This window comes from Aspergillus tanneri (assembly GCF_003426965.1).
Source record: "Aspergillus tanneri strain NIH1004 chromosome Unknown AapTan_5_pilon_pilon_pilon, whole genome shotgun sequence".
In the NCBI taxonomy this organism is placed as follows: Eukaryota; Fungi; Ascomycota; class Eurotiomycetes; order Eurotiales; family Aspergillaceae; genus Aspergillus; species Aspergillus tanneri.
In genome coordinates, this window is record NW_022984632.1 from 385,880 (window position 1) to 411,744 (window position 25,865).

At 47.5% G+C, this 25,865-nt stretch overlaps 9 protein-coding genes across 9 annotated transcripts; 6 read left to right on the forward strand and 3 right to left on the reverse strand.

Annotated features, from left to right (window-relative positions):
* Positions 1-361: 361 nt before the first annotated feature.
* On the forward strand, positions 362-4,747 carry ATNIH1004_009537 (uncharacterized protein; the record flags this gene model as incomplete). The annotated part of the gene is made up of 1 exon (XM_033574129.1): positions 362-4,747. The coding sequence occupies one exon, from the start codon at positions 362-364 to the stop codon at positions 4,745-4,747; it is 4,386 nt and encodes a 1,461-aa protein (XP_033422147.1).
* A 372-nt stretch (positions 4,748-5,119) lies between these two features.
* ATNIH1004_009538 (uncharacterized protein) lies at positions 5,120-8,652 on the forward strand (the record flags this gene model as incomplete). Its single annotated transcript, XM_033574130.1, has 6 exons — positions 5,120-6,392; positions 6,453-6,553; positions 7,773-7,874; positions 7,955-8,138; positions 8,193-8,298; positions 8,367-8,652. 6 exons carry the CDS (start codon positions 5,120-5,122, stop codon positions 8,650-8,652), a joined length of 2,052 nt encoding a protein of 683 aa, XP_033422148.1.
* A 666-nt stretch (positions 8,653-9,318) lies between these two features.
* Positions 9,319-10,617, forward strand: LAP1_2 (M28 family metallopeptidase; the record flags this gene model as incomplete). Its single annotated transcript, XM_033574131.1, has 4 exons — positions 9,319-9,468; positions 9,523-9,952; positions 10,014-10,330; positions 10,384-10,617. The coding sequence occupies 4 exons, from the start codon at positions 9,319-9,321 to the stop codon at positions 10,615-10,617; spliced, it is 1,131 nt and encodes a 376-aa protein (XP_033422149.1).
* Positions 10,618-13,829: 3,212 nt separating this feature from the next.
* Positions 13,830-14,810, forward strand: ATNIH1004_009540 (NADP-dependent oxidoreductase; the record flags this gene model as incomplete). Its single annotated transcript, XM_033574132.1, has 1 exon — positions 13,830-14,810. One exon carries the CDS (start codon positions 13,830-13,832, stop codon positions 14,808-14,810), a length of 981 nt encoding a protein of 326 aa, XP_033422150.1.
* A 2,518-nt stretch (positions 14,811-17,328) lies between these two features.
* Positions 17,329-17,592, forward strand: ATNIH1004_009541 (uncharacterized protein; the record flags this gene model as incomplete). The annotated part of the gene is made up of 2 exons (XM_033574133.1): positions 17,329-17,431; positions 17,477-17,592. 2 exons carry the CDS (start codon positions 17,329-17,331, stop codon positions 17,590-17,592), a joined length of 219 nt encoding a protein of 72 aa, XP_033422151.1.
* A 37-nt stretch (positions 17,593-17,629) lies between these two features.
* Positions 17,630-18,246, reverse strand: ATNIH1004_009542 (uncharacterized protein; the record flags this gene model as incomplete). Its single annotated transcript, XM_033574134.1, has 2 exons — positions 17,630-18,022; positions 18,223-18,246. The coding sequence occupies 2 exons, from the start codon at positions 18,244-18,246 to the stop codon at positions 17,630-17,632; spliced, it is 417 nt and encodes a 138-aa protein (XP_033422152.1).
* Positions 18,247-19,313: 1,067 nt separating this feature from the next.
* Positions 19,314-20,168, forward strand: ATNIH1004_009543 (uncharacterized protein; the record flags this gene model as incomplete). The annotated part of the gene is made up of 2 exons (XM_033574135.1): positions 19,314-19,365; positions 19,420-20,168. The coding sequence occupies 2 exons, from the start codon at positions 19,314-19,316 to the stop codon at positions 20,166-20,168; spliced, it is 801 nt and encodes a 266-aa protein (XP_033422153.1).
* Positions 20,169-21,349: 1,181 nt separating this feature from the next.
* ATNIH1004_009544 (uncharacterized protein) lies at positions 21,350-22,447 on the reverse strand (the record flags this gene model as incomplete). The annotated part of the gene is made up of 4 exons (XM_033574136.1): positions 21,350-21,510; positions 21,557-21,853; positions 21,909-22,094; positions 22,153-22,447. The coding sequence occupies 4 exons, from the start codon at positions 22,445-22,447 to the stop codon at positions 21,350-21,352; spliced, it is 939 nt and encodes a 312-aa protein (XP_033422154.1).
* Positions 22,448-24,645: 2,198 nt separating this feature from the next.
* Positions 24,646-25,390, reverse strand: ATNIH1004_009545 (VOC family protein; the record flags this gene model as incomplete). The annotated part of the gene is made up of 5 exons (XM_033574137.1): positions 24,646-24,659; positions 24,737-24,833; positions 24,903-25,006; positions 25,079-25,184; positions 25,280-25,390. 5 exons carry the CDS (start codon positions 25,388-25,390, stop codon positions 24,646-24,648), a joined length of 432 nt encoding a protein of 143 aa, XP_033422155.1.
* Between the last annotated feature and the right edge of the window lie 475 nt (positions 25,391-25,865).

Consider the following 25,865-nt stretch of genomic DNA (forward strand, 5'->3'; position numbering starts at 1 on the left):
TGGAAAAGGAATACCCATCGTCAACGACACCGAAACTGCAAGCCAAAAAACGGGCTCAACCATACTGGCACACCGCTCCTCGTCCTTTTCCTGGCTACAATTTAGATCGCGCTCTCGATCAAGACAACAACCATTAGACTCACAAGTGCGGTTTGGCCTGCACGTTGCGTACCAGCCTGAAGCTGTTGCCGCGGTAGACATTATATTCATACATGGGTTGGGAGGCAACAGGATATTGACATGGTGCAAGGACCATGACGAAGAGTTATTCTGGCCAGGAAATTGGCTTCCACTGGAGCCCGGAATTGGAAGGTGCCGTATTCTGACATTTGGATACGACGCCGGGTTTGGTAAAGGAGCAATGAAAACCATCAACAGGATCTCGGACTTTGCCAAAAGCCTACTACATGAGCTGAAGTTTGGACAAGATGCTAAGGGAGAGTTCCTGGGGCTCGGGAAGGTACCGATTGTGTTTGTTGTGCATTCGATGGGAGGGTTAGTGGCTAAGGCGACGTATCTCCTTGGCCAGAATGACCAGAAATATGAAGACATTGTGCAATCAATTCGGGGGATGATTTTTTTGGCCACTCCGCATCGTGGCGCTGATCAGGCTGCCAAGTTAAACGATTTACTCAGAGCCAGTTTTCAATCGCCCCGGGATTTCATTGGAGAGCTCCAGAGAGGCTCGCCTGCGGTTGAAGATATCAATGAGCAGTTTCGTCATATTGCGCCCAGGATGAATATCGCTTCATTCTATGAGACTCGGCCAACGAAGGTTGGAAAATTCCAATTCATGGTGGTGAACAAAGACTCTGCCACGCTTGGTTACCAACAAGAGATTTCTGCAGGCCTTAAAGCAGACCACCATGAGGTTTGCAAGTATTCCAGTCGACAGGATTCAAACTATGCTACGGTCCGAAATACGTTGGCCTCCTTTATTGCTGACTTGAAGCCTGAGCAGAGCGGTAGCGCAGCAAGTATAGACGGTGGAGAATTAGTAAAGTTAGAAAAGCTTCTGTCGATTTCTCCAACCTTCCAAGAAGATCTGTTCTTCTTTCGCTCCTGGCGGCTTCAAGGGACCTGTGGGTGGATTTTTGAGTCCAGAATTATGGATGATTGGCTTGATATGGCACACGACGTGTCCGTCATTCATCTCAGGTCTCCCCCGGCTAGTGGGAAGTCGGTACTGTGTTCGTACGTTATTGATAATCTGCGCTCCAGCTGCCGTTCAATACAGTATTTTTTCTTCCGGTCAGGGGACCAGAGCAAACGTTCCGTGAGTTTCTTCCTGCGATCAATGGCCGTACAAATGTGCCATGATGAACCGGACTACAGAAACATGATCATGGAAATGTTCAGGAAAGGCGTTCCATTGACCGTGTCAAACTCTGGCGATGTTTTCCGGAAGCTTTTTGAGATCCCTTGTGTTGGCCTAAAATTTTCTCATCCCATATTTTGGGTTATTGATGCCATTGACGAGTCTGAGTCGTCGAAGGCTGTCCTTGGATACCTCTCGAGGTTGCAGGATTTGGTGCCAGACATGCGAATACTTGTCTCCGATCGAGGTATGAACGACTTCGTTGGTCGAATGAGAAAGCTCACAACTATCTCCGCATCAACCGGCGATAGTCTTGATAGTATCAGCAACTCGTCCGATATCCAAGTCTACCTGGACCGATCAGTTCGTGAAATGGGTGGTGGAAATGCATTAAAAGAGCAAGTGTCGCGTACCATCTTGTCTAGAGCGCAGGGGAACTTTCTTTGGGTCCGACTGGTACTTGATGAAATACTTAACTGCCATACTGAGGAGGCCATTCAAGAGGCCCTGCAGACTATACCCGAAGACATGAACGAACTGTACGCACGAATGGAGCAGGCAATTCAGGAATCCTCACGCGCAGAAGAAAAAAGTCTTGCACAGCAGTTTCTCCGGTGGGTTGTGTGTTCGCGACACACACTGACTCTCGATGAGCTGAATCAGGCGATGAATGTGAAGTTTGTGGATTTGCGGAAGACTGTTGAGCGCGTCTGCGGGCAGTTTGTCACCGTGGACGCGTCGGGCCACGCGAGGCTGATTCACCAGACAGCGCGAGAGTATCTGACGAGAACTGCCACCAGCACGGTCGCTGTCAATCTTTTCGACAGCCATGGGAAGCTATTTGAAGCCTGCATATCGGCCCTTTCCTCCCCTGGACTCAGCGTCAGAGTCCGCCAATCGCAGCATCAACTTCGTCACACTGAGGCATTCATTGTCTACGCCGCAACGTCATGGATGTATCATCTCCAGCAAATGGGTGAGATGAACGATATGGTCATCACACTTCTTAGCCAATTCCTCAGAGGCCATTCGGTTCTCGTCTGGATCCACATTCTGGCCACCATCAACCAGCTAGACGTGTTGATCAAATCAGCACAGAGCATCCTCACATGTGTGAAAAAGAACCGGAGGATGAATGCATCCAAAAACCCTCTACTGCATAGGCTGAGTGAGTTGGACTATTTAGAACAATGGTCCGTGGACTTTGGGAAACTTGTAGGCAAGTTCAGTGGGCAATTGCTGTCCTGTCCTTCAGGCATATACGACCTTGTGGCACCGTTCTGTCCATCCAGCTCAAATATTTACCGGCAGTTCTACAAAGATCAGCCAGGTGGCATTGTTGTGTCGGGGATAATGCAGCAAGATTGGAATGACAATCTCTTCCGTATAACACTACCACGGGGAGAACAGGGCATTAAGATATGCTGTGCTGCACAGTATGTCACCGTTTTGTGCACGTCGGGAACGGCATATGTCTGGAATGCAAACCACTTTGAGCAGATATGCATCCTTAAGCATGGGGAGGCAGTTACTGCAGTCACTTTCAATCGACATAGTGACCGTATTCTCACTTATGGCCTGCGGACAACCAAGCTGTGGTCCATACCTGCCGGAGACCTATTGGCAAGTACTAAAAGTCCGCCCACGAGCCGAGCATTAGCTATAACGATTAGCGAGAAGGATAACCAAGCTTTTGTCGCATGTACCAATAGCCTTGTGTACTCGTTGAATCTAGAAAATGTGACCGCTGGCTGGAGCATTCTCAGCCAGCAGCTTCTGCGCGAAACATCCGATATTGGTGGAACTACTGTGAGCTCCCCAAGGTGTGTGGCTTTCAATGGGACTGCGTCTCTGGTCGGTGTCTCTTATCGTGGATTTCCACTATCCATCTGGGATATGGACGAGATGCGATGCATTGCCCGATGTAAACGGCCGATGGGTCCACAAAAGGAACCTGGCCACAGGCCTAGTGGCTGGTTTGCCGTCGATCGCTTTACCTGGAACCCCATCACCGGCCATATCATTGGCCTGTACAAAGATGGGACGGTATTCAAATGGCATCCCGTGACGAGTGACTATCATGAAGCCCCTTCCATGGCCGATGAAGTTGCAGCCAGTCCTGATGGAAGATTATTTGTGACCAGCAGCAGCAACGGAACCGTTAAAGTGTGGAACTTTGACTTTCTGAGCGTTGTATACCAGCTTTCATCCGGTGATTTGGTCAGTGAGCTGGCCTTTGGCCCAGATAATGCACGCTTCTATGATATTCGGGGTTCATCACTTAATGCCTGGCAGTCCAATAGCCTGCTACGTTTCCTTGAATTGGAGGAGTCATTCAGCGACACATCCAGTGAAGATCATCGGTCCACATCATTCTCTCATGTGTCAGAAGCGCGTTCCACTCCATACGAGTCTATTGCGGTCATAAGTGCGGCCGGCCGGGGGTATAGCTTGTACTGCGCAGGCAATGAGGAAGGAATCGTCACACTTTTCGACGCCGATGTTGGAAGGATTGAGGACATTGTTCATTTTCCGAACTTCATGAGCGTCAGCTGTCTGGCCTGGAGCAAGGACTCCAAATACATGGCCTGCGCTGACCTTGCAGGAGACGTCGAGGTCAGGTCCATCTCAAGTAAGACCGTAGCAAATAGTGCCAAGCCCTCAGTAAAAATTGATCCGAAACCTAAACCACAAGTTGGGACGGAGGCAAGTGGCATACATGTGCTTGTATTCAATCGCGATTGCACTCTTCTACTTATTGTCTCCGAACGGTATGTCCATATCTGTTCGGTCCACGACGGCTCATTGATTGTCGGCCGAAATATAGCGCAGATTGGCTTTCGTAAATGGATCGACCACCCAACAGAGCCTGACAAAATCCTAGCCTTTTCCACCAAAGATGTCACGGCCTACCGCTGGTCAGATCTAACTGAAATTACCAGCTGGCAGTATGGGAGTAGCGCTCCTGTGAGTCCGAAGCTGCGGAACAAGACCTCGCTCTTCCTCAACAGAGTGATTGAGTCGCCAGATTGTAAATATGTCGTTCTTCAACTACTGAGTCAGGATAGCGGCGAAGTTAGTGTCCTAATATTCGATCTTAGTTCTTTGCATCCATGTGGTGTCCAAGAGCGGAATCCGTTCCCACTTGCTCACAATGTCTCTCCTGAGGTGGCTGCCCAAGTGGACATTCCCTTGGGGTTCCTACCTGGATCGCGGCTGGTCTTCCTTGACGAGAACCTATGGGTCTGCACATCTGCGTTTGGATCTTCCTCAACCCACAAAGCCGTCAAGAGGCATTACTTTATTCCACGGGATTGGGCAAATGTAGAAGACTTTCGCCAATGCAAAGTGATGGAGAATGGCACTGTACTCTGCCCTCGACAAGATGAAGTAGCAGTGATTGTTAGTGGATTGGCGTCCGCATTTTAGACAATAGCTCTGGTAATCTGATAGGTAGGGCATTATGGCAAGTCATAACATATGAAATCGTGTGCATGGCATCTTAGACATTGATAGTGGGAGGTCAGGCAGCATCGTTTGTGTCAGTATTTATTTTGATCTTTTCTATTGTGAAGGGTATATAGATGACTTTAGTCTTTAAAATAAGCCAAATATATAAGCAGTCCAACAAAGCTGGGCTGAGTCAGGGATTGTAGGGTTCTTTGTTGGACGCTGCAACCAACAGTTCCTCTTATATAATGGCGGACCACCCCGCAGGCGGGGTAGTTTTATCTCTTCTATAGCGTTAATATCCCAATAGCCACATTACAAAGCGAACAGCACTTCACAAGTATATATGCGATGTCCGCGTCCATCCAAAAGCCAGATAGTTCCTTGGACCATGAAAAAGGGAGTATCGAGGTGTCCACGACGGCACACTGCAGCAGCGAGTCCCGCCCATCCCAGCCATACACGACCTTCACGGCCAGACAAAGAGCGCTCATCACTCTGCTAGTGGGCTTCGCCACAATCACCTCGCCGCTGACAGCGACAGTCTATTTCCCGCTATTACCCACACTGAAACGTCAATTCCACATCTCGGCGCAGGAGGTCAACCTGACGCTGACCATCTACATCATCTTCCAGGCCCTTTCACCTGCGCTATTCGGACCCGTGTCTGATATCATAGGCCGACGACAAGTATACCTCGTCACGCTAGCCATCTACGCTCTGGCAAATCTAGGCATGGCACTGAACAAGGCTATGTACAGCGTGCTGATGCTGTTCCGCGCACTGCAGAGCCTAGGGGCCAGTGCCGCATTTGCCATCAGCTACGGCATTGTGGCTGATATCTGCGTCCCCAGCGAGCGCGGCACGATGATGGGGCGCGTCAGCATGGCCTTGAACCTTGGAACGTGCATTGGGCCAATCCTAGGCGGATTAGTGGCTTTTCAGCGCGGAGAGGGCGACTGGATCTTCTGGGCTTTGCTGATCGTCGGCGTGCTACTTTTCCTCTTGGTCGGTCTCTTTCTTCCTGAGACAGCACGCCATCTAGTCGGCAATGGCACTCAGAGGGACCCCGGAAGCTGGTCGCAGTTGAGCTGGTGGATGATGCTGCGAAAGCGACACGACTTTCACGAGAAACCTCAATTCCCTGATCAAAAGTCGGGCCTGCGCATTCTCCGTCCGCGACATCTGCTGGCCCCGTTGCGTATCATCTTCCATCGGGACGCGTTGCTCTGTCTCTGGATGCACGGCTCCTTCTACGCGGTGGACTATACACTGGCAGCCGCCGTGCCGGACATCTACCACAATATCTACGGGTTTAGCGAGATGCTGATCGGTCTGTCGTATCTCCCCCGCGGGGTCGGCATCATCTGTGGGGGGTATCTCAACGGACGGATAATGGATTACAACTACCGCGTCGTGGCTCAACGACAGAACTGGACAATTGATAGAGTCTCAGGCGACGATCTAACGCAGTTCCCCATCGAGCTGGCCCGGACACGCGACAGCTTCATCTTACTAGTCATTTCAACGGTGACATTAATTGGATGCGGCTGGACGGTGGAACGACAGGCGCATTTTGCTATTTTGCTTGTATTGCAGCTCGTTCAGGGATTCTGGGGGACCTGTATGTATACTATTTACAACACTTTGCTGGTTGATTCTTTTCCTCTAAGTCCCAGTTCAGCTGCTGCTGCTGCAAGTGTCGTGCGCTGTGCCATGGCCGCCACGGCTGTTAGTCTGCTAGAGCCGCTGATTCGTGTGACAGGATGGGGATGGTATTTCACGGTACTGGGGCTCTGGAGTGGTATCTGTGGTACAGTGGCAGTTTTGGTCCTGCGACGATTTGGGTTACTATGGCGGCAGCAGAGGATGGAAAGAGAGACTCATTCGTAGATACAGGCTTGTTCGTGGTTAGTCATAACTACTAAGAAAGATTCGGCAGCTGAGAATTTCATGTTTTATAATTGATTGTAGGATATTTAATACTCACATAGGCTGTACGAGGCAAGAATCCTCTATTGCTAGCTACAGTAGCCCGAGGATGAATGCCGATAATGGGCTTGAATGCTATCATTCCCTGTAGATTACACTGTAGTTTTCATTTACTAATTTTCATGCTTCCCGTTAAGACTCTAGTTCGATTAGTGGGGAGTCTGAATTGATTGTATTCAGAAGGATCTTCTGCCCAACCCCTTTATGAGAGATAATGGGTATATATATTTCATATGATGGCCCAATCTGGGCTAGCTTATTCTGACGACTCTCCAGCGTCGTACGCAGCTTTTGGGAATAGGCTTTAACCCTAACAAGTCACCAGCAATTCCTCTAGCTAAGAGTACGACTCCATTTCGTATGATTGCTTATTATTTTAGGAGATGGTGTATCTATATATGCAGTGTTATCACTGACTATTTCTTCGGTTATCTCAGCTGCCTATAGGAGCCTTTAGGTGTTACTTTAAAGATGGCGTATAAGAGTATACTGTGACTTTAGTCCATTTGAAATTATTTTTTCCCACTGTTACTACATACACTAATATTGGATATCCTTCACTCCTTGGAATCTATTTTTTCTTCGTTCTTCTGTTTAATTTTCTCCGCACGAAGTGTACACTAGCACACCCCTGGCCCCCTTCTATTTAAAGGCACCACAGCCTTATAGTGGAGAGTATTGAAGGACTTGTAATGCAATTAATCCTATTAATCTACTAAACCCCCTCTAACCCCCGGCCCACCTCTTCTTCTGCTCCGCATTTCTCCGCAGTCCAATCTCCTCCAAGATTTATCCTATGACTCTACTCCGGAGTAGGCAAGGAGATAAGGATCCCGCCCACTTGCAATTATATAAACATAAAACCATTAGGGACTGAAGGAATTAAAGCTACGGCTAACTTATATCTGGAGGTGATTAAAAAAGGGGATTAAAAATTTTCTAAACCGAGACAGCGTACGAGCCGGCAGCATTTATGGTTCGGTTGGCTCTGGTGCTCGTTGTTACGATCTAGGGCATCAATAACATAATCTCGGAGGTGCGCAGCCATCATCACTTCACTGAGCAGGAGATCTACCATAGTGAGATCGGCAGCAAGCTCATCCTGGCCAATCGGGTGCTTTACAACTCCTAGTATGCGTTCCTCTATCTGAATGGAATCTCACAGGGATTCCGGCATGAGACTAACTTATAAAGTCTCTGGCTGCAGAAGTTCGCTCTGCTCGATACTTACTGATACTTGATTCGGCACATTCCCTGGCGGTGTCCGACTTTATTCACGTATCTGGTGATTTTTGTTGGCGTCTACGTACTGTCGTGGTGGTCACCTCTACCGAATGTGATCCCTTCAATCAATATTGGCAGGTGCTGCCCAATCCGAGTGTGTGAAGCTTCCAATATATTCCTAGAAGGGATTGCTGATTCGATTTAATAGGTACCTGTTGTCAGGCCCAGATGCAGTTGGTTGTGGTGGGCGTGCTGGAGGCCGTCACCGGTGTCATGCTGATTGCGCTGTCACTCCCAGCACTGATCATGGTCAAGTAGATGATCATGCAGCAAGTCATTTCTCTATTTACATATCACGGAAAATGCTGATGAGGGTCTGTAGGAAACTGCACTTGGCCTCCTGTTCGCCGTGGGCTTCATCGTCGCTGTCACCATCATCCGTCTCCCCCAGAGTGCACGTGGCGATTGACCTGGGCCTCCGTCGAGCAACTGGCCTCCACCATCGTGGCCAATACTCCCGTGCTCTACGGGTTCTACCGCGGACAACGCGAGGCACAATCAAGAGCGACCGATACCCCGTTCGTTCCACACTCATCGGAGCAACGGACGATGGTCGCACGCGACATATAAAGCGAGGGCAATACCAGCATGGACACGAAATCAGATGACAACAGGCATAGATAGTGACGATAATAACGATAGTATAGATAATGCAACCATGCCGGGTGGAGGGGCATGGCGCAGCTAATTCCCGAAGTGAGATGCACCTGCATGTCGGAGTCCGTAGGATCTCGCGGTCGGCACTTGGTGGGACATTCTGCGCCAGAATAAATCCTGAAGAATGAATGCAATCTCCCAGTCTTCGTTGCTGTCTTGGCCTCGTTTTAGTACGCCTTGGCATCTCGGACCTCCTACGGAGGCCCGCCAGGACGATCTGGGGATCGGCGGTTGTGTTTGGGTTCTTGCGTCGAGGTTCTGCAGTCGAATAGATTCACTTGTCGTGAAGGGTATCGGATTATGGGAGAGAGACTGTAGACTGGTGGCTGCATCGGTGCTTACGGTAGATGCATTCGACATCCACGTAAAGATGCATGGATCAAGCTTGTGCGATACTTCTTCAAATTCCGCCCAACGATCGTCATCTAGCGCCAACTGCTGTGACACAGACCGGTTGCATGATAGGGTGGGAGACACAACGGATTCGCACGCAATGCAACCTGAATTGATTACTTGCCGAAGGTCACTCCGGTCCTATAAAGGCGGGGATTTTTCCTCTGAGTTCGTCCTGTATCTAACTGGTCATTTCAATGCTGTCTTGATCTTTTATCCTCATTATGCGATTCCACGTCTCTGCTGTGGCCTTGGCCGCCACTGCCTCCGCCCTCGTCATTGGGGAGCGAGCTTCAGACGACCAGTACGTTATCGAGTTGGCCCCGGGGGTCACCAAAGTGGTCACGGAGGCGGAGAAATGGGCTCTCAAGGCTGTATGTTCTAATGTTATGATAGCATTCATGAGTTAACAATGGTATCCTCTCCAGGAAGGAAAACATTTCTTCGATATCACCGCCGAGGCAGACCACGGACACCCAACCAGCAAGTCATTGCTGCAGAACCTGGCCGTGACCTACCCAGGAAACGTGGAGCACAACGACACGGTGCATGATCTGATCACCAAGCTGGACCAGGCCAACTTCAAGAAGAACCTGCAGCCGTTCAGCGACTTCCACAACCGCTACTACAAGAGCGACAATGGGAAGAAGTCGTCAGAGTGGCTGCAGCAGCAGATCAAGGGCGTGATAGACAGCAGCAGCGCCAAGGGCGTCACTGTGCAACCATTTAGCCACTCTTGGCCTCAATCCAGCATCATCGTCACCGTTCCCGGCAAGAGCGAGAAGAAAGTTGTTTTGGGTGCTCACCAGGACTCGATCAATCAAATGTCGCCCTCCTCCGGCCGGGCGCCTGGTGCTGGTAAGACTCCATACCCCCGGGGTGTGTCGTATGGTGTGTCCCCGTGTCTAACCCTATATAGATGACGATGGATCAGGAGTGGTCACCATCCTCGAGACCCTCCGCGTCCTCCTGCAGGACTCCAAAGTAGCCGCCGGTGAAGCCCCGAACTCGATTGAATTCCACTTCTACGCCGCAGAGGAGGGAGGCCTCCTCGGCAGCCAGGACATATTCCGGAAGTATTCGCAGGACAAGAAGCAGGTTGTGGCGATGCTTCAGCAGGACATGACGGGCTACACGAAAGGCACGACGGAGAAAGGCAAGGATCCCATCATCGGGGTCTTGACCGATAATGTCGACGATGGTCTCACTGCGTTCCTCAAGAAGGTCATTGATGCGGTAAGAGACCGAATCCCCTACCGTTGGATATTATTCACTGACCTGGAGCATAGTACTGCGAAATCGGCTGGGTGGAGTCGCAGTGCGGATATGCCTGCTCCGACCATGCGTCGGCCACCAAGTATGGCTATCCTAGCTCATTTGCCTTTGAGTCAGCGTTTGGCGATGATAGTCCTTATATCCACTCGGCAGATGATACGATCGAGACGGTTGACTTCGACCACGTGTTGCAGCATGCGCGGTTGTCCCTGGGTTTTGCTTACGAGTTGGGATTTGCGTCTCTGTAGGACTTAGTTGAACAGTGTTTGTATAATTTAGGATTTCAATCATATTATGAACTGTTTCATACTATGCATCCTGTAGGGACTTGCGTATATATTTCTGTAGTGGAAGAGTAGCCAGGGGTCTTAACCAAGACATACAAAAAGAAACAAATAAAAATGAAAAGAAGAAAAGAAGAACAGAACATATATGAAGAAGAGAAAAAAAGACGGTATCTCACCTGCAAATACTGTAGCCACAGAGAGGCAGCTCCAACTGGTAGCGGAGATCGCCATGTCTTGGGACGTTGCGAATGGGGTACAATTTGATGCACAGAAAACGGAAGGGTCAAGTATTATCGTAAGTGATAGAACGAACTACATGGCCAGTCACTTATATTATAAACTTTACAGCCCATCCAAAAAACCGATATCGAAATTCTTTTCCTGTCTGCCTTGAGTACTGACAGTGAGTATAGAGAGGAGAATCAAGAATAATCAAAAACAACAAGAGGAATGGGTTACTGGTGTCCTGCCTTGCGCCTTCAAAACCACAGTTGCCTTGATTCTGAACATTATCCTCACTATTACGACTGCTATCCTAGCATATTGGAAATATAAGCGCCAGGCATTTGAATCTGCCACACTTTACAACTAATGCATGCAATGTCTGAGTTTCGCCGTCACCCGCGGATATTGATCGCGCTCACGCTCAGCGAGAGCGGCTTGATGTCGGCGTTATAAGTTTAAAGAACCTCCATTTTACCACCTGGCAAAGGCGCATACTCTGGGTAGCAGTGTTGATCATATCCCTATCTATTCATTCAATATTTGTGACTATCGTATTCGTATCCTTATTGTGCGCCAGCTCTAACCACGGAATGTAGTTATAACTCCGTGGTATTTTCCGCACTTGGTACAACTAAATATAGTGTCATCCTTGTATCTGCAAACTTCAATTTCACAGTATCATCCCGTCATAATCCAGCTTATAGGATTGTTTTGAACAGAACGTCGCTATAAAGATATCCTAATTTTACTTGGAAATGCCCCACTTTAACAATTTTACTCGGAATGTCTTAACACCTATGCGGTCGATTACATTGCAGGTAGAGGGACCCTAATCTTTGTGACTAATAACCTAACAGTGGCTAACGATTCATTGCTCTGGGTGACCTCCGGAAACAATCTGTATACCTATGCGCAGTATCGTTGGCTACTTTTGGCTGGATGTGCGAGCTAGCCCACATCTCCATAACAAATCACCATGTAAGAGGGAGATTCTAGAGACAATGTCTAATAATATATCAGCCCCTGTAATGCCATGGGTAGCTCCTGCATTTAATAATAGTATTGTCATAAGTAATGTATTTTCATCGGATACCCAAACGGACGAAAGGATCAACCCCTCTGATCACAAGCTGGAAGCAAACAACGATATCAAACATTTCTATGAAAATATAAGAACGATCTAACCCTTTGGCGGAACAGTACCTGGTTTAATTTTATTAGATGCTACTAAGCAGGCGACGACTGTGCCTATCAGCTCGCAAATTATAGTGTTTTGCCCTTCCCAGTCAAGTACTGTTTAAGACGAGGATCAATGAAAAATGCTAGCTATTATTTAGTCTTCCAGTCTGCATCACTGTCATCTTCTGTAATATTAAGCTCATTTGTATGTTTTGACGGCTCGCAATAACGGAAGAGATGTATTCCTAACTGTTAAAGATACCCTATTATCCTTTCTCTCCAACCCCGATACCACAACAGAAGTCAAAAGCATATTATCGAAGTCCAGTATCACAGAGCCCCAAAACAATGGAATCGGTCCCTAAATGATGAGGAGAGGAAATTGTCAAATATCCACATCCACTGTCCATTTTTCAAAAGAGCATGCAGCTCCACTACCTTAAAAAAAGAGATGGATGCAACCCGTGGCCGTTTCTCAGTGGATAATAACAATCACTCTGTGTGTATATCTTTTTATAATATCCCAAGGTCCATAAATGTGCTTATTTACCCAGACTTTCTTATTCTCTCCATCTCCAGTTATCTGCTGTCCCCAATAATCCATGGACTAAGCAAATACGGAAAGTCAACCAAGCTTATTTCCTGCGCTCTGGAGCCTCGCTTTGGCCAACTCACCGCAGCGACGATAATCAACCTCTGCGGTTACACCACAAGTGCCCGGGAAGGTCCCACTCGCCAGTTGTCCCCAGATATTTGTCCCCATTGCATACTTCTCTGCAATAACCTGCTGATGAACATGCTTCTTGCTGCCGAATACAACAGCTATACAAGACAATGCAAGCTATTACGCGTCTCATGGCCTCAAGGCCTTCAGCGCTCAACCTACTACCTCAGTCTTCCCTACCGATATAGTATTCTGCTCCTGGTTGTGTCAACAATACTTCATTGGCTGGTGGCTCGGAGTTTGCTCTTCATCGAGGTCCTTCCTTATCCTTATGACATGTATGGCAGTCCCACATCTGAATAAGCTTCATTGGATGTGGCTATTCGCCCATTGCCATCATCTTTGCCACTTTCTAGGGTCGCTGATAATCGGCAGCGTTATTCTTCTCAGACTTAAGCGTTTTCAATCTCACATGCATTCCGCCGCCAGTTGTAGCGCAGCAATTAGTGCTGCGTGTCATCCTCTGTCTGGTGATCAACATGCTCTCAGATCAGTTGGATCTATCGAAGATGCGCGATTTTGGCCGGAGTCGAAACGAAAACGCGGCAACACCTTTCACACGATACATGTAGTGACGTCTGTCTACAATAGGCGTAAAGGGCAGGTTTGGAGCTAAAATACCTTTCACAGAGAGTACACTCGCAGTCCACGACATTAAAGGCATGATATGGGCACAATTTACATTTGATTCTGTAACTTCGTACCTATGCAAAGAGCGCGAGTGAGGGCGGGAAAGCCGGAAAAGCTCGGTAAGAACGTTAAACTTGATTAAATAATAAAAGTAATAATAATTGTCACAGAGCATTCTAGCCCCCAGCGCTTCAACATCGGAGCCGAGAACCCGCGGAAAATATCTCGGACCAAAAGAAACACGAGAAAGTACGCCACATTTCCCACAAACAGCTCCACACTGTGAGTAAGCTAAACCCTCGGCCCGGACACCAGACAATGTCGCTAAGTCCGAGTCATTATAAATTTAGCCAGCGATGCTCTACTTTATATCCCTGTACCGGTGTCAGAACAGCAACGTACAACTACAATCAATATGAGAACTCTCCTACAACCCGATCTCTCATCCACTCGTCTAGAACTAGTTGACCGGCCCATCCCCATCGCCAACCCCGATGCCAACGAACATCTGATCCGCGTGCACTGCACCGCACCCTGTGCAGGCGAGCTAGGCTGGTATGCCTATGTCTCTCTCCCCGACAGGGAACCTGTCCCTTGTGACGACATGGCCGGAACTGTGGTGACGGCCCCCCCAAATTCCCCCTTCCAACCGGGCGATGAGGTATACGCCCGCAGCACATTCAACCGCCCCGGTTGCGCACGCGACTACACCGTTGTAGTAACGGACGAACTGGCGCGTCGACCGCAGAATCTCAGCTGGGCCGAGAGTGCCGCCACACCGCTATCGGCCGAAACGGCCTGGCAGGCACTTTTCGAGCAGTCGGGCATCGGCGGGTTCTCGAGCTCGGCTTGGAAGGGAAAACGAATCCTGGTGACGGCTGCTTCCAGTAGCACAGGCATGTGGCTGGTTCAACTGGGCCGAATTATCGGAGCGCAGATCATCGGGACATGTGGACCGAACAATGTGGACCTCGTTCGGGGACTGGGTGCCGTGGACGTCGTCAACTATCGCTCGCAGTCACTGCGGGAATGGGGCCAGAACGAGGAGAACAAGGTCGATTTGGTGATTGATTGTATCGGCGGACAGTCGCTGGAGGATGCCTGGCGGTGTGTTCGGGATCAGGGCATCGTTATCAGTATCTGTAGGTCACCGAACGAGGTAAAACCGGCAGAGGTGACGGCGAAGGAGGTCAGGGGCTTGTTTTTCATCATGACGCCTCGCAGGTCCGATCTGGAGGAGATCACCAAGCTGGTAGAAGCGGGTGAATGCCGACCGTTGGTCGATAGCGTGTGGCCGTTGGAGCAGTTCCAGTCTGTATTTGATCGTGTGGAGGGACGGCATGCGCGTGGAAAGGTCGTGATGGACCTGCGGCTGAATCGGAAGTTGGAATCTTAGGAAGTGGGACATCATGAACGGTGTTTATTTATAGTGATACTGGTGGGAATGACGACGCAGACGAAATGAAATCTACGCTCTGACATATTCAAGCATCTCTCCCCATAGATACACGTACATTGGCTATGCAACTGCGCGGAATGTATTGTTCAGCATCTCCATATCATCCGTGTTCTCGCACTCTTTCCTCAGCCGACTGGACACGACTTTGCTCGGGCGGAAGAGGTTGAAGACGATGCAGCAGATAAACATCAAGGCGGAATCCAAGACATATAGATAGGTAAATCTACCGTTGAAAAAACTACGAGTATCTCTGCCTGCCTCATTCGGTCGTTGCCGCTTTAAGAGGGTGAGTGCTTGGGTCACCCTTCGAGGTGATTCGTTCACCCATTTGAGGTGATTCGCTCACCTATCAACACCCACACTCACCCCGTTCACTTACCTATCCTCTCTTCGTTTACGCCGGCTCTTTAGCTGCCTCACTAAGAAAGTCAAGATGCACCGACTAGAGGAGATTGAGTCATGGCTGTGAAAAACTGGCCCACAGCTCCCCCCGGACAAATAGAGGACGAAAGTCCTTTCATCTTCCTCTCGCTCTCTAACACCTTGAAATCTCCTAAGATCGTGCAACGTGTGCTTTTCACTCCCTATTCATTCCTTTATTTCTGCCATATCACTCTTTTTTTTTTTTTTTTTTTTTTTTTTGCTATTTCGCGATATCTTTGGGATAAGTGAATTGGCTTGGATTCTGCCTCAACAATGTCCAAAGGAAGAGGGAGACAAAAGGTTGATAGACAGGCTGTTGCGGCAGCAAACGGCTACGTTCGAGGAGCGAACCGGGAACAAGATCAGCATCGCTGTGAAAATCATTATTCTGATGAATCCCTCGCTCTCCAGGACAAGGTTCTAACTTTAAGCCGATCTTTACATTTGCGTGGCGGTAGCTGATGCTTGCCTTATTAAGATCTACATAGTACTGTATCGGGGCTGAATAGCGCCTCCCTTTCCAATGTAGGAGAGGGTCTAAAAAATTCAAAGAGGGAATGCACACGGACTATTTGTGATAAGTGCTACTGGGGTAACTTCCATTATCCCAATCATCATTGATATCAAGCAGCAAACGAAAGCATGTTGCTTAATCTTCCCTAATAACCAGAGACCTGTGAGATCCTAAGGGGAACCAAAGCCCCATCAACGCTGACTATTTGCGGTAATTACTTCAAGAGTTCCCGTTTTTGAGAACATCTCTAATCTACATTACCAACATGAAGAATATTTGATCAGCCCATCTGTTACCAGAATTGATTAGGCCCTAAGCAACACTAGAACATGGCTGAGAAGGGACTATTTGTGATAACATGCAATATTTTTCATTTTTTCTTCAGCGCCCGTGGCTTCGTATTCAGCTGAGCCCAGTCATCGGAATCAGACTTTTCCTGCGATGAAAAAGGCTATATAGAGGGCGCAAGGGAGTGCAGGAAGATGACACCACGCCCCTCAAATTTAAATAACGAAGAATGCTGTTCATCAACTATGTGGTTTTTCTGGCCTTGCTTGAAGAAGCGAAAAGCACTGTCTAAACATGATATGACTCTTAACTATTTGAGGAAGATGCGAATGTTCAGATGTCACGAGGACAAGCTCTTCACAAGCCATCAAGTGTTTATTTTACTATCGATACTTACCGGTCGAGCTTGTCTTTTTGTCAGATTAGGTGTACAAATTATTAGTGGTTAACAGATATAGCTGTTCTCATGTTTCCTGTTCAGATGTAGAAGATTTAACAACTCAGACCGTACTTAGCTCTTTTCCAGTATTCAAAAGATGCGCGCGAGTCAACCATCCAAGGAATTATGGTAGTTATCTATTGTTCCCTATATTAGCAACTAGTCGCGTGCTGCTGTTCGATAAGCTTACTCCCTTCTTCCCCCCCTGAGTCATATCATAAGGAAACTCCACATGAATGCCTAGGTAGAAGGACTGCGCCGTATTAACCATGTCGAGCGGAGATTTGATTGGGGTTCTCGTGTTCAACACGCCAATGGGTTTGCTGTCCGCATCTGTAATGTTGACGCCGATGCAGACCTCGGGATCGCGTATTTCCATCCAAGGTCTTCCCAAATATGCACATTACACTGTCCTGGCGTGTAACGTGGAGGCGGAGGCGGCAGAGCTGAAGTTGTAGGCTGCGGGTTATAGGAGCTGGTGGGTTGGATGGTGTAAGCACAATTTAAGAGACCGTCTGCGGTGGGATTGAGGGTGGTAGAGGGGGTTGCCACTATAGTTGCAGTAGGCAGACTTTCCATCACTGAGGAACTGCTGCACAGCCCGGGAACCCATCTTGGCCTGGGATGTTTGTTGGCGCCGCGCTTGTAGTAATGGGCTGTAGGTCGACGCTGGCAGCGACATGTCTGCGCAATTTGCATCCATAGTGTTGGTCCAAGGCAGAGTCGGGTAAGTTAAACTTGGTCCACAGTTGCACCAACTTGTCGGGCTGAACCATGCAGCTCCATCTGCCATGCAACTGGGGGTGATGTTCGTGATACATACCTGGCTGGATCCGGCGACCTTACCGCCAGAGCGGTCCAATGTTGAAAAGATGCAGTATAGCTCCAACGATGGTGGGTGTAATTCCAGCTATACTGGATACTAACAAGGACCGAAAGTAAAGCCCGCTATGTCGTATGGGAGTCGGCTCAACCACTCATCGATCTCCTGGATCAGGTTCATTATCGCGGCGCTGATGGTGAGCCACGAGCACCATGCAAATCTTGGGTTGTAGAGGGACTCCATTGCACGCCGCATAATCTTGGTAATATCTACAAAGTAGAAGAAGTAGAGAGGTGTTGGAAGTAATGTCTGGCGTAGTTGAGACCGATATCCTGTCCGACGACCTCCGCAAGAGCGGGTGAATCCCATCCCGTGGGAGCGACGCGCCGTTGCGACGTCAATGCCTGCATATAGTCCTTGCGGGCACTGAAGTCCATCAGAAGACTCGCAGCCATAGGTTCTCCGAACTGCTCTTCATCGAAAGGGATGGACAGCGGCGTTGTGGTGAATTTGTCCGGCGTACTCGTGGGTCGACCTGTTATGATCGAAAGGGTGCTCTGGAGGGTGTAGGGTGTAGATGGACCACCACACAGTACTGGATCTCTTTTGATAAATCCAACTTCCAGCAAGAGTTCAAATTCCGAGATTTGGAGGCGAACAGCCTATTAAATACTGATGAACAAGACGATGTGGTTGAGGAGTCAGCACAGATCATCTGCCTCTGCAAGAAGTTGACCGAAAAGTTGTACAAGAGAACAGCGGAGCTTCGGTGAGAACTTCTAGGGCCTGTCTAGCCAAGTTAGCACTTGAAAGCCATTGTCCTTTTAGATCCATGATTGGACTGAAATAGTGATATACGTACGGAGTACCTGTTTCCAAAAAGCATGGTGTTGAAATGGTATTTGGACCGATTCCTTCCTAGCGCCTTGGCTACGCACAACGTTGTCAACCCCTGAATCCCCTATCCCTGTTGAAGAAGAGAGCGTGGCATCTAGATGAGGCGTTGAATATATATCTAGTTGCATATATACGCTCCTTAGTAGGCTACGTGCGTGTAGCTGGTATAGCTTCTCCTGCCCTATTCCCCATTTTCCCTGTGCACCGTGGACCGTGTCAAGGTTTTCACAACACATGGATACGAGTCTTTTTTCAGCACTGGTTTACATATACTGTATACAGTATATGATTGTTACGGAAACACTATAATCCGCCCGACTTGGCAGTGCGGAGTATCTGACGATCGATTCAATCCCTGAATCCTTCAGATAGTTGAGCACTTAAATCAAGAGTTGAACACCTCAATGAGAATATAGGGAACCGCTTAGTAGGCTCAGTTGGTTGAGATACTGCGATTCCTGGTGTTTCCACTGAATGACATCTACTTCCTAATTAGGCTAGTTGGCCTGTAGTTGATAGAATAGCTCCCTACGCCCCATTTCCCCTGAATTCCACAACAATGATTTTTATTTTTGATAGTTTTACTGCTTAAAAACTGCCTATAATACAAAACGCCGTGGGAAACATTGTATTGAGAAATATACATAGTTCCCGCGGAAGGTTCCATTGGTGGTCTTGGCAGTCACGTGAAAGCGGAACGGATGATGTTCGATATTCGGCTAATACCGAATAGGAAAGTAGACACTATTCTCTCAAAGCAGGGGTGCTTAAAATGATTGTTTTAGATGGTTTCTTGATTATATTGATCAACATATGATCATTCTTGTGATTATTATTATGGATCATTAGGTTGCTTCTTCTGCTAGGTGTAGGGGAGTTTGTTTTACTCCTCTTTTATGATCTTGTTTACGTCATTATTACCACCAACTTATTTGACAGATGACGTTGGAACGTTCACCTGTGCACAAGAACCGCCACATCTCCTCCATCCTGCGTCAACTTTGCCTGTTCACAATGTGTGATGGATATGGTAGCTAACTCGTCTTCTCACCGGCCATGGCAGACCCCATACCTGTGCACTTCTTCGACATTGAGTCGACGCTTCCGCGTATGCCTATTTCCATCCCTCTCTAGTTCTGTAGCTAATTAACATTAATTGCAGGGGACTTGAAACCATGGTCCCCGAACACAATCAAGACGCGCATGGTCCTGAACTACAAGCGCATTCCTTATACCCAGTCCTACATCTCCTACCCTGACATCGCCCCTTTGCTCTCGAACTTGAATGTCCCACCTCATGAGGAGGGAGTGGCATACACCCTTCCAACCATCTGTCACCCGCCGACTGTGATCTCCAATCCTAATGGCGCTTTGATGGACTCGTTTGCCATCGCAACGCATCTGGACCAGGCCTTTCCATCCCCACCACTATTCCCATCTCGAGATGCCAGTTACGCCCTGGCGCTCGCGGTGAACAAGCTCATCACCAATGTAGTTTCGAAGTGCTCCGCCCTCATCATGCCCCGCGTGGCCGATTTTCTGGACCCCAGAGGCCGGGAATATTTTATTAAGACCCGGTCGGCAAGGTTTGGGAAACCTCTTTCAGAGGTCCTTCCCAAGGAAACGGACCAAATACAGATGATTATCGATGCTGCGAAAGCAGAAATGGCACCACTGGCACAGATGCTGCGAGGTAGGCTGGGGAAGAATGGACCTTTCCTTGAGGGTGAAACCCCCGGGTATGCGGATTTTCTGATTGTCGCCCTCTTGGTTTGGTGCGAAAGAGGAGATAAGATGCTCTGGAAGGCCCTACTCAATGTTGGGGAGGGAGAAGTTAAGGCGCTCTGGGACGTGTGTTTGCCATGGGTGAACGGCCAGGGCGAAGACAAGGACTGGGAGATTCTTCGTTGAAGGGTATTTTCTTCAGGGAGAAGGAAATAAAAATCACATACATAAAAGAAATCAATTTATGGCGCTCTTTCGTTCTCATCAGCCTCGGAGGACATGTTACCATTTATGGTGATATTGACCTGTTTTCTCCGGGGCTAGGATACCCTATGCCCATGCCAACTACAGTTAGGAGCATATTTTTAGGCAGATATCCGCCCGACGTGCACCATACCTAATCATACTTTGAATGCTTTGCATCTCCAACTCAGCCCGAAAGGCTGATTGCATTTTCGAGCTTTGGTATTCCTATGGCTAGTATTCAATCCATGGCAATTCCTCTGTAGCATCACTTTGAAAAGGAGCGAGTAACTATGCCAGCATATAAGGGAGCGCAGGTAGTCGCTGTCCACTATTGGGGTTGCTAATCTATATGGTCAATGGGCTAGGTGTTCATGCCACATGTCTGAACGAATACTCCAAATCCCACCATAGCTTTCTGACAGCTTAATAATATCCATGACTCACATTCTGGCTAGGTTCTTACCACGATAACAGGGCTCGTTGTTCTGAGTCCAATACGTGACCGATCTACTAACTTGCAGAAGTGACTTGCCGCAGGAATCCACAAAACTATCTAGCTTCCGCGTGATTTTGTCAGAAGACCAATAGCCTGGTTTGAATAGATGGATACGTTCCGGATATCGTTGTCAGACAACTCTTCGATATGGAAAGTTTTTCCCCGGCACGGGTGACTAGGCAAGATATAATTTGTCAATTGCTATTGATAAACAAGTCGCTTTAGTGTGCTTGCTTCCAACCCTGTAAACCACCTCCGAAGTAAACACATCCGCAACAAGTCAAGGAGGGAGGCGAACGAGTGTAAAACAAGTTGTACGGAATCTACGGTACGTCAGAGGACTTGGCATCAGACTAGAGGAACTGAGTAAATTGGAATAGAATGACGACTCAGTTGTCGCACAGAATTAAGGAGATATACGCAACTTATATAACCAAGTGAACCGTGCACGGGTTGTTATTTACCGAGGACCGAGCTATATTCATATCACAAGTAAATCAAAGTAGAGAGGTGTTTCAATTTGTGGATCTAGGTGTTGTACCATACAAAACTATTCCAACAGTTATGGGTTGACGTCTGGCCTAATATGCTGATTCATCGCACAACTTTGGGAGGTGCTCTCCCTTCACCATGGCGATTCATTCTCCCACGGCAACCCATTGACCTCCTTTGCATAATTATCCACGGATCTCCATTGAAAATAATGCTGTCCTGGGTTAATAATCTCCCGTTCATTGGACGTGTGATCGAAAGTCCCGTCGGCAAACAACAGATTTATTAAAGGCCCTAGTATATTAGTACCTTTCATGATATTTTGTAGGAAGATACCTACCAAGCTTATTAGGAGGAATGGAAGCTTTTATCCGCTCATAGTCTGTTTCTGCATCCCGGAGGGAAATACAATTTAGCTTTAATTTCTCTTTACTCTCCGATTCGAAAATTGCCTGGTAGTCTCTGATAGATCGATTGTCAGAGTAGATCCTAATGTGAGATGGGCATTTTTCTGGTGTTGAGTAGGCAAGCAGTATGGTTCGAAGCGTGGCAGGACCTAAATCTTTTTGTGATGTCATCGCAACTAGCCTGTTTCCTGATTCCACAATATTCCACGTGCGATCTTTCGTGTCAAACCCTTATAGACAGTCAGATCATGTTTGAGGGACATTTCTTTGTAGAGTTGCTTTTACCAAGCCATTTGCAAAACGAGGTCTCCATGATTAGACCTGTATAGAGAGCAATGGTTTTTAGACCAAGCTTTTCAGCATAAGAATGGTGTTCCTGCTTGCTGGTAAACATCGGGTGGTGGTAATGGGTTTGACGATGGTCAGTACCCCATTCGGAGGGTAAATAAATCTTGACCTTGGCTTCAGCACCTAAATATTTACACATAAGCTTATAGTAATAAAATACACCCGCTGGAATGGAACTCACAAGCATCAACCAGCTCCTTTTTGTTTTCCTTGTAGTTACCAGACGTTCCCATGCATGAGATAACAACATCAACCCCTTCTAGTAGACGGCGTAGAGCAGGTCTGTCACTAAAAGCAACAGGACAAATACTGGCTCCTCGGCTGCGTGCAGTATTATATACAGATGATGTGGGATTTCGTGTTAATAGTTTTAAGGATGATATTTCCTTCTTACTTAGTGCCTCCACAAACGTTGGGACAATCTCCTTGCCAATAAAACCATGTGGTCCAAAAATGGCCACAGAAGGAACTGACATTGTTAGGCAATTTTGAAAGTTGAGCCTGGTTAATACAAAGTAAGATTTGAGATCTCTTTGCCGTCCTTCACAATGTAGCAAGATTACCACCAACATGGATAGTTATATACTCAACGTGTAGGGGGTCAAGCGAAAGCTAAACGCTGAGATGCGTTCCCCATCAACTGTGTAATTGTGCATATTCCGCCTTAATAGTACGGAATTAGTGCACGTAGGACTAATTATCACTACAACATGACTAGTCGACTACGTATTTCACCGAGAACCAGAGGTCCGTTGAGTCTGTCTAATTACTAATAGGGAATTGTCCTTATTAGTTATTGCAATTACTGACAAATCAAATTTCTAGTAACCATCTCCAAAAGGGCGGAGTCTTTCCGCCCCTACCGTCTGAGGAATAAGGTTATTACAATTAGCCATGTAAAGGGCTGGAGCCTTTTAACCTCTCGGGACCTGTAGCAGCTACAGTCCCTATAGGCCCTTGATGATTTATTATGCAATACTTGACTGTAGATTAGAGCATCGATTACTACATTGGTTAGTTGTGGGCCCAGCCCACAACACGTGATTCTTCTGTACCTTTCTCTTTCCTCCAACGATTCCCTTTTGGCATATAGCCTATCCTATAGGTTCTACAGGTTCAGCCCCTGACAAGCACCTCACTTAAGTAAAAGAACTTCATTGACCTGGTGGATATAATTGTTATCTCGGTGGTCGGGTTAACGAACATAGAATATAGATCTATCCAGTATAAAACATCTTTTAATAATACAGGTTTGGTCATAGAGGGCTGGGTACTATTTCTGTGTATATAATCTGCATACGCATTTATTTCTATGTGTAAATTAGTATTCCATATGCATAAACTCTGCAGTCGCAAGTATTCCGCGTATGGTCTACTATTCTACCAGCGTAAAGATAGAATTGAGCGACTATAGGGGCCAAGCAGAAAAGATAAACTGGTTGTCCGACATTCCCGGTTTTACTATCCTCAGCTATAGTTTGTCACCGCTGCTTCTGAAAGCTCATACCAAAGCCCCTGGTGGTCGTCTTGTGCTAGGGATATCATGAGTACTCGAGTCATCACGAAAACGATCACTAGAAGCTGATAAATGGTGGCCTTACAGAGCAAATATAGATCGATCACAGGCTTGCTGATCTCTTCCGCAAGCAAAAGACGAACGATACCAGAGGAGATATTTAGTGCTGGAACCAGAGTACTAAGAAGAGTCATCCCAATAAACGAGTTAGACCCACAGCTAATCCTTCTCCTTGCTCCAGGGGATTGCGGGCCAAAGAGTCATAGACGTCAAATAGAATCTGCTATGCGGCCGCGTCTCATACGGGTCCCCTAAATCGCGTACTGTGTACAGGATATCAGCGAGAGATATGCTCCAAGAGGTATCTATCGTCGCTCGCTGTGAAGTATCCACTGGCCGCGAGACCGCAGTTGAATAGATGTCTACATTAAACCATGGGACCGGCCAGAGACCAGAGTGACAGTGACGAAGAGTAAGGTTTTGAATGGAAGAATGGAGATTCTAGATTTTCGAAGAGCATTCGCAACTGATCAAGATTTTGTTTTGTCCTCAAGAGGTTGCACACTGCGCCACTGAGACTGGATACATTAAGGAATCCCGTTCAGCCGACACTTCAATTAGAAATTTTTGGGCTCAGTGACAACACGAGCGTTAGAACGACAACTTTTTCCTTCTCTGAGATACAATACAAAGCTTACAAGAGTATGAGTAACCGAATGCCGCGTTATCTCTGGCAGCGGATCGTGAGGAATATTAGACACCTTTAACTCAAGTAAAGAGGCCACTTTTTTTGATAATTAAATATCAACAGCTCTTAGGAGATTTCGGTATCTGGCCAACTGTCCCCTCAGGCCCAAATCCCACGTCTCTTCCCCGGGCCGTTAACGCACCAAGCTGCGCTCGTACTTGACTTAAAATGCTATCCGATGGTTGCACTGGCCAAGTGGACTGCGTGACTAAGTTGTCTAAGGCTAGATTCCTCGTGGTTCGTAAGAGAGCACTGAAAGGCTTCTCGCAGCCCACTCCGTTCAGATAGAATGCAAGACCACCGAGAATAATCCGTAGGAAGGAGAAGGTAGCCAAGTCGTAACCCAGCCAGAGGATAAAACAAGTAAAAACACCTCAACGAATTAACGCATTGTTTCTCACATATCAATGTTAGACCTCAATATCTTGTTCAAAGCACCAACTTAGTTTCGAAACCCCACTACCTAAACATGGCACACTTCATAGCAGCCAAATCGATTACCTTCAGGATCACGGAAATTCATATACCATCCATGAGACCCTTCTTGCGTCTTTGAGAGGCAGGTGCTGCCTCCTAATTTGTGGACTCTTTCTTCCGTCTAATATATTCGGTAAGTACTCTGTATTCTATACTCATGTCTAGCATGGACTGTTTCACGAATACTGACCAACTGAAGAGATTCAACCATGTAGTACACAGTCATACCACTTCCCATCGCCTGCTCTGAAGGAGCACAACCATCGGGCACTTTGATGATTCCTCCTGAAAGTCCTAGAACGGGCACTTAAACTTTTCATCTTTTTTTTGGGAGGAGAAAGGGGGTGCAATATACTCCGGACATACCTTTTGGCTCGGCAAAACTGTAGTGCCGTATCTGCATTTGATCCTCGGTCGAGGCACCATGGGCTGGTCTCCATTCCCATGATTCGAAGAGGGTAGCATAAAATTCCTTTGTAATGTGAGTTTAGCCGAGAATAAACATTTTCCCAATTCAGGGTGCAAATGCAGCTCTGCACAAGAGTTTTGCTATGGCATCAAACTTACCTTCAATCTATCAACATCTTGTGCGGGAATCTCCACCCAGCAAGGGCTGCCTACTGGGGGAGGCTGCCATTTCTGCTGTGACGGAACCGGAGTGGTGGTTTCGGTGGCCATTAGGGAATTCTTGGCTGTGGTTCTTTAGCTGTAATGGAATATAGAGAATGCGAGAGGCTTGAGGAGACCCGCGAGGAAATGATGCCCGTATTTGTTTATAATATGTAAATAAAGTAATATACCAATAGTGTGGCATCTAGTGGCTATTTATGTTACTTGATTCTGTCCACCCGAAAAGACGGAATGGCGAAGGACAATGCCAGGCGGTGACTGTATTGGTCTAGATCCGTCGATCTATGGAATAGAGGTTTTGCTGCCTAGTGGAGCCTAAAGTCTAATTAAGCTACATATCTGCAGTGGGCATAAATACCAAACAAACTTTCTATTTGTAGCAGGTGACAATCAACTCAATCTCCATAAAATAGATGATTAGTGATCACAGCCAGTCGTGATTCGCCATATTTCTAATTTGAGTTTGAATACGAGCCGGGTGTGGTGTCACTAGCGCGTTCTCATTCATGCCATTCATTTAATA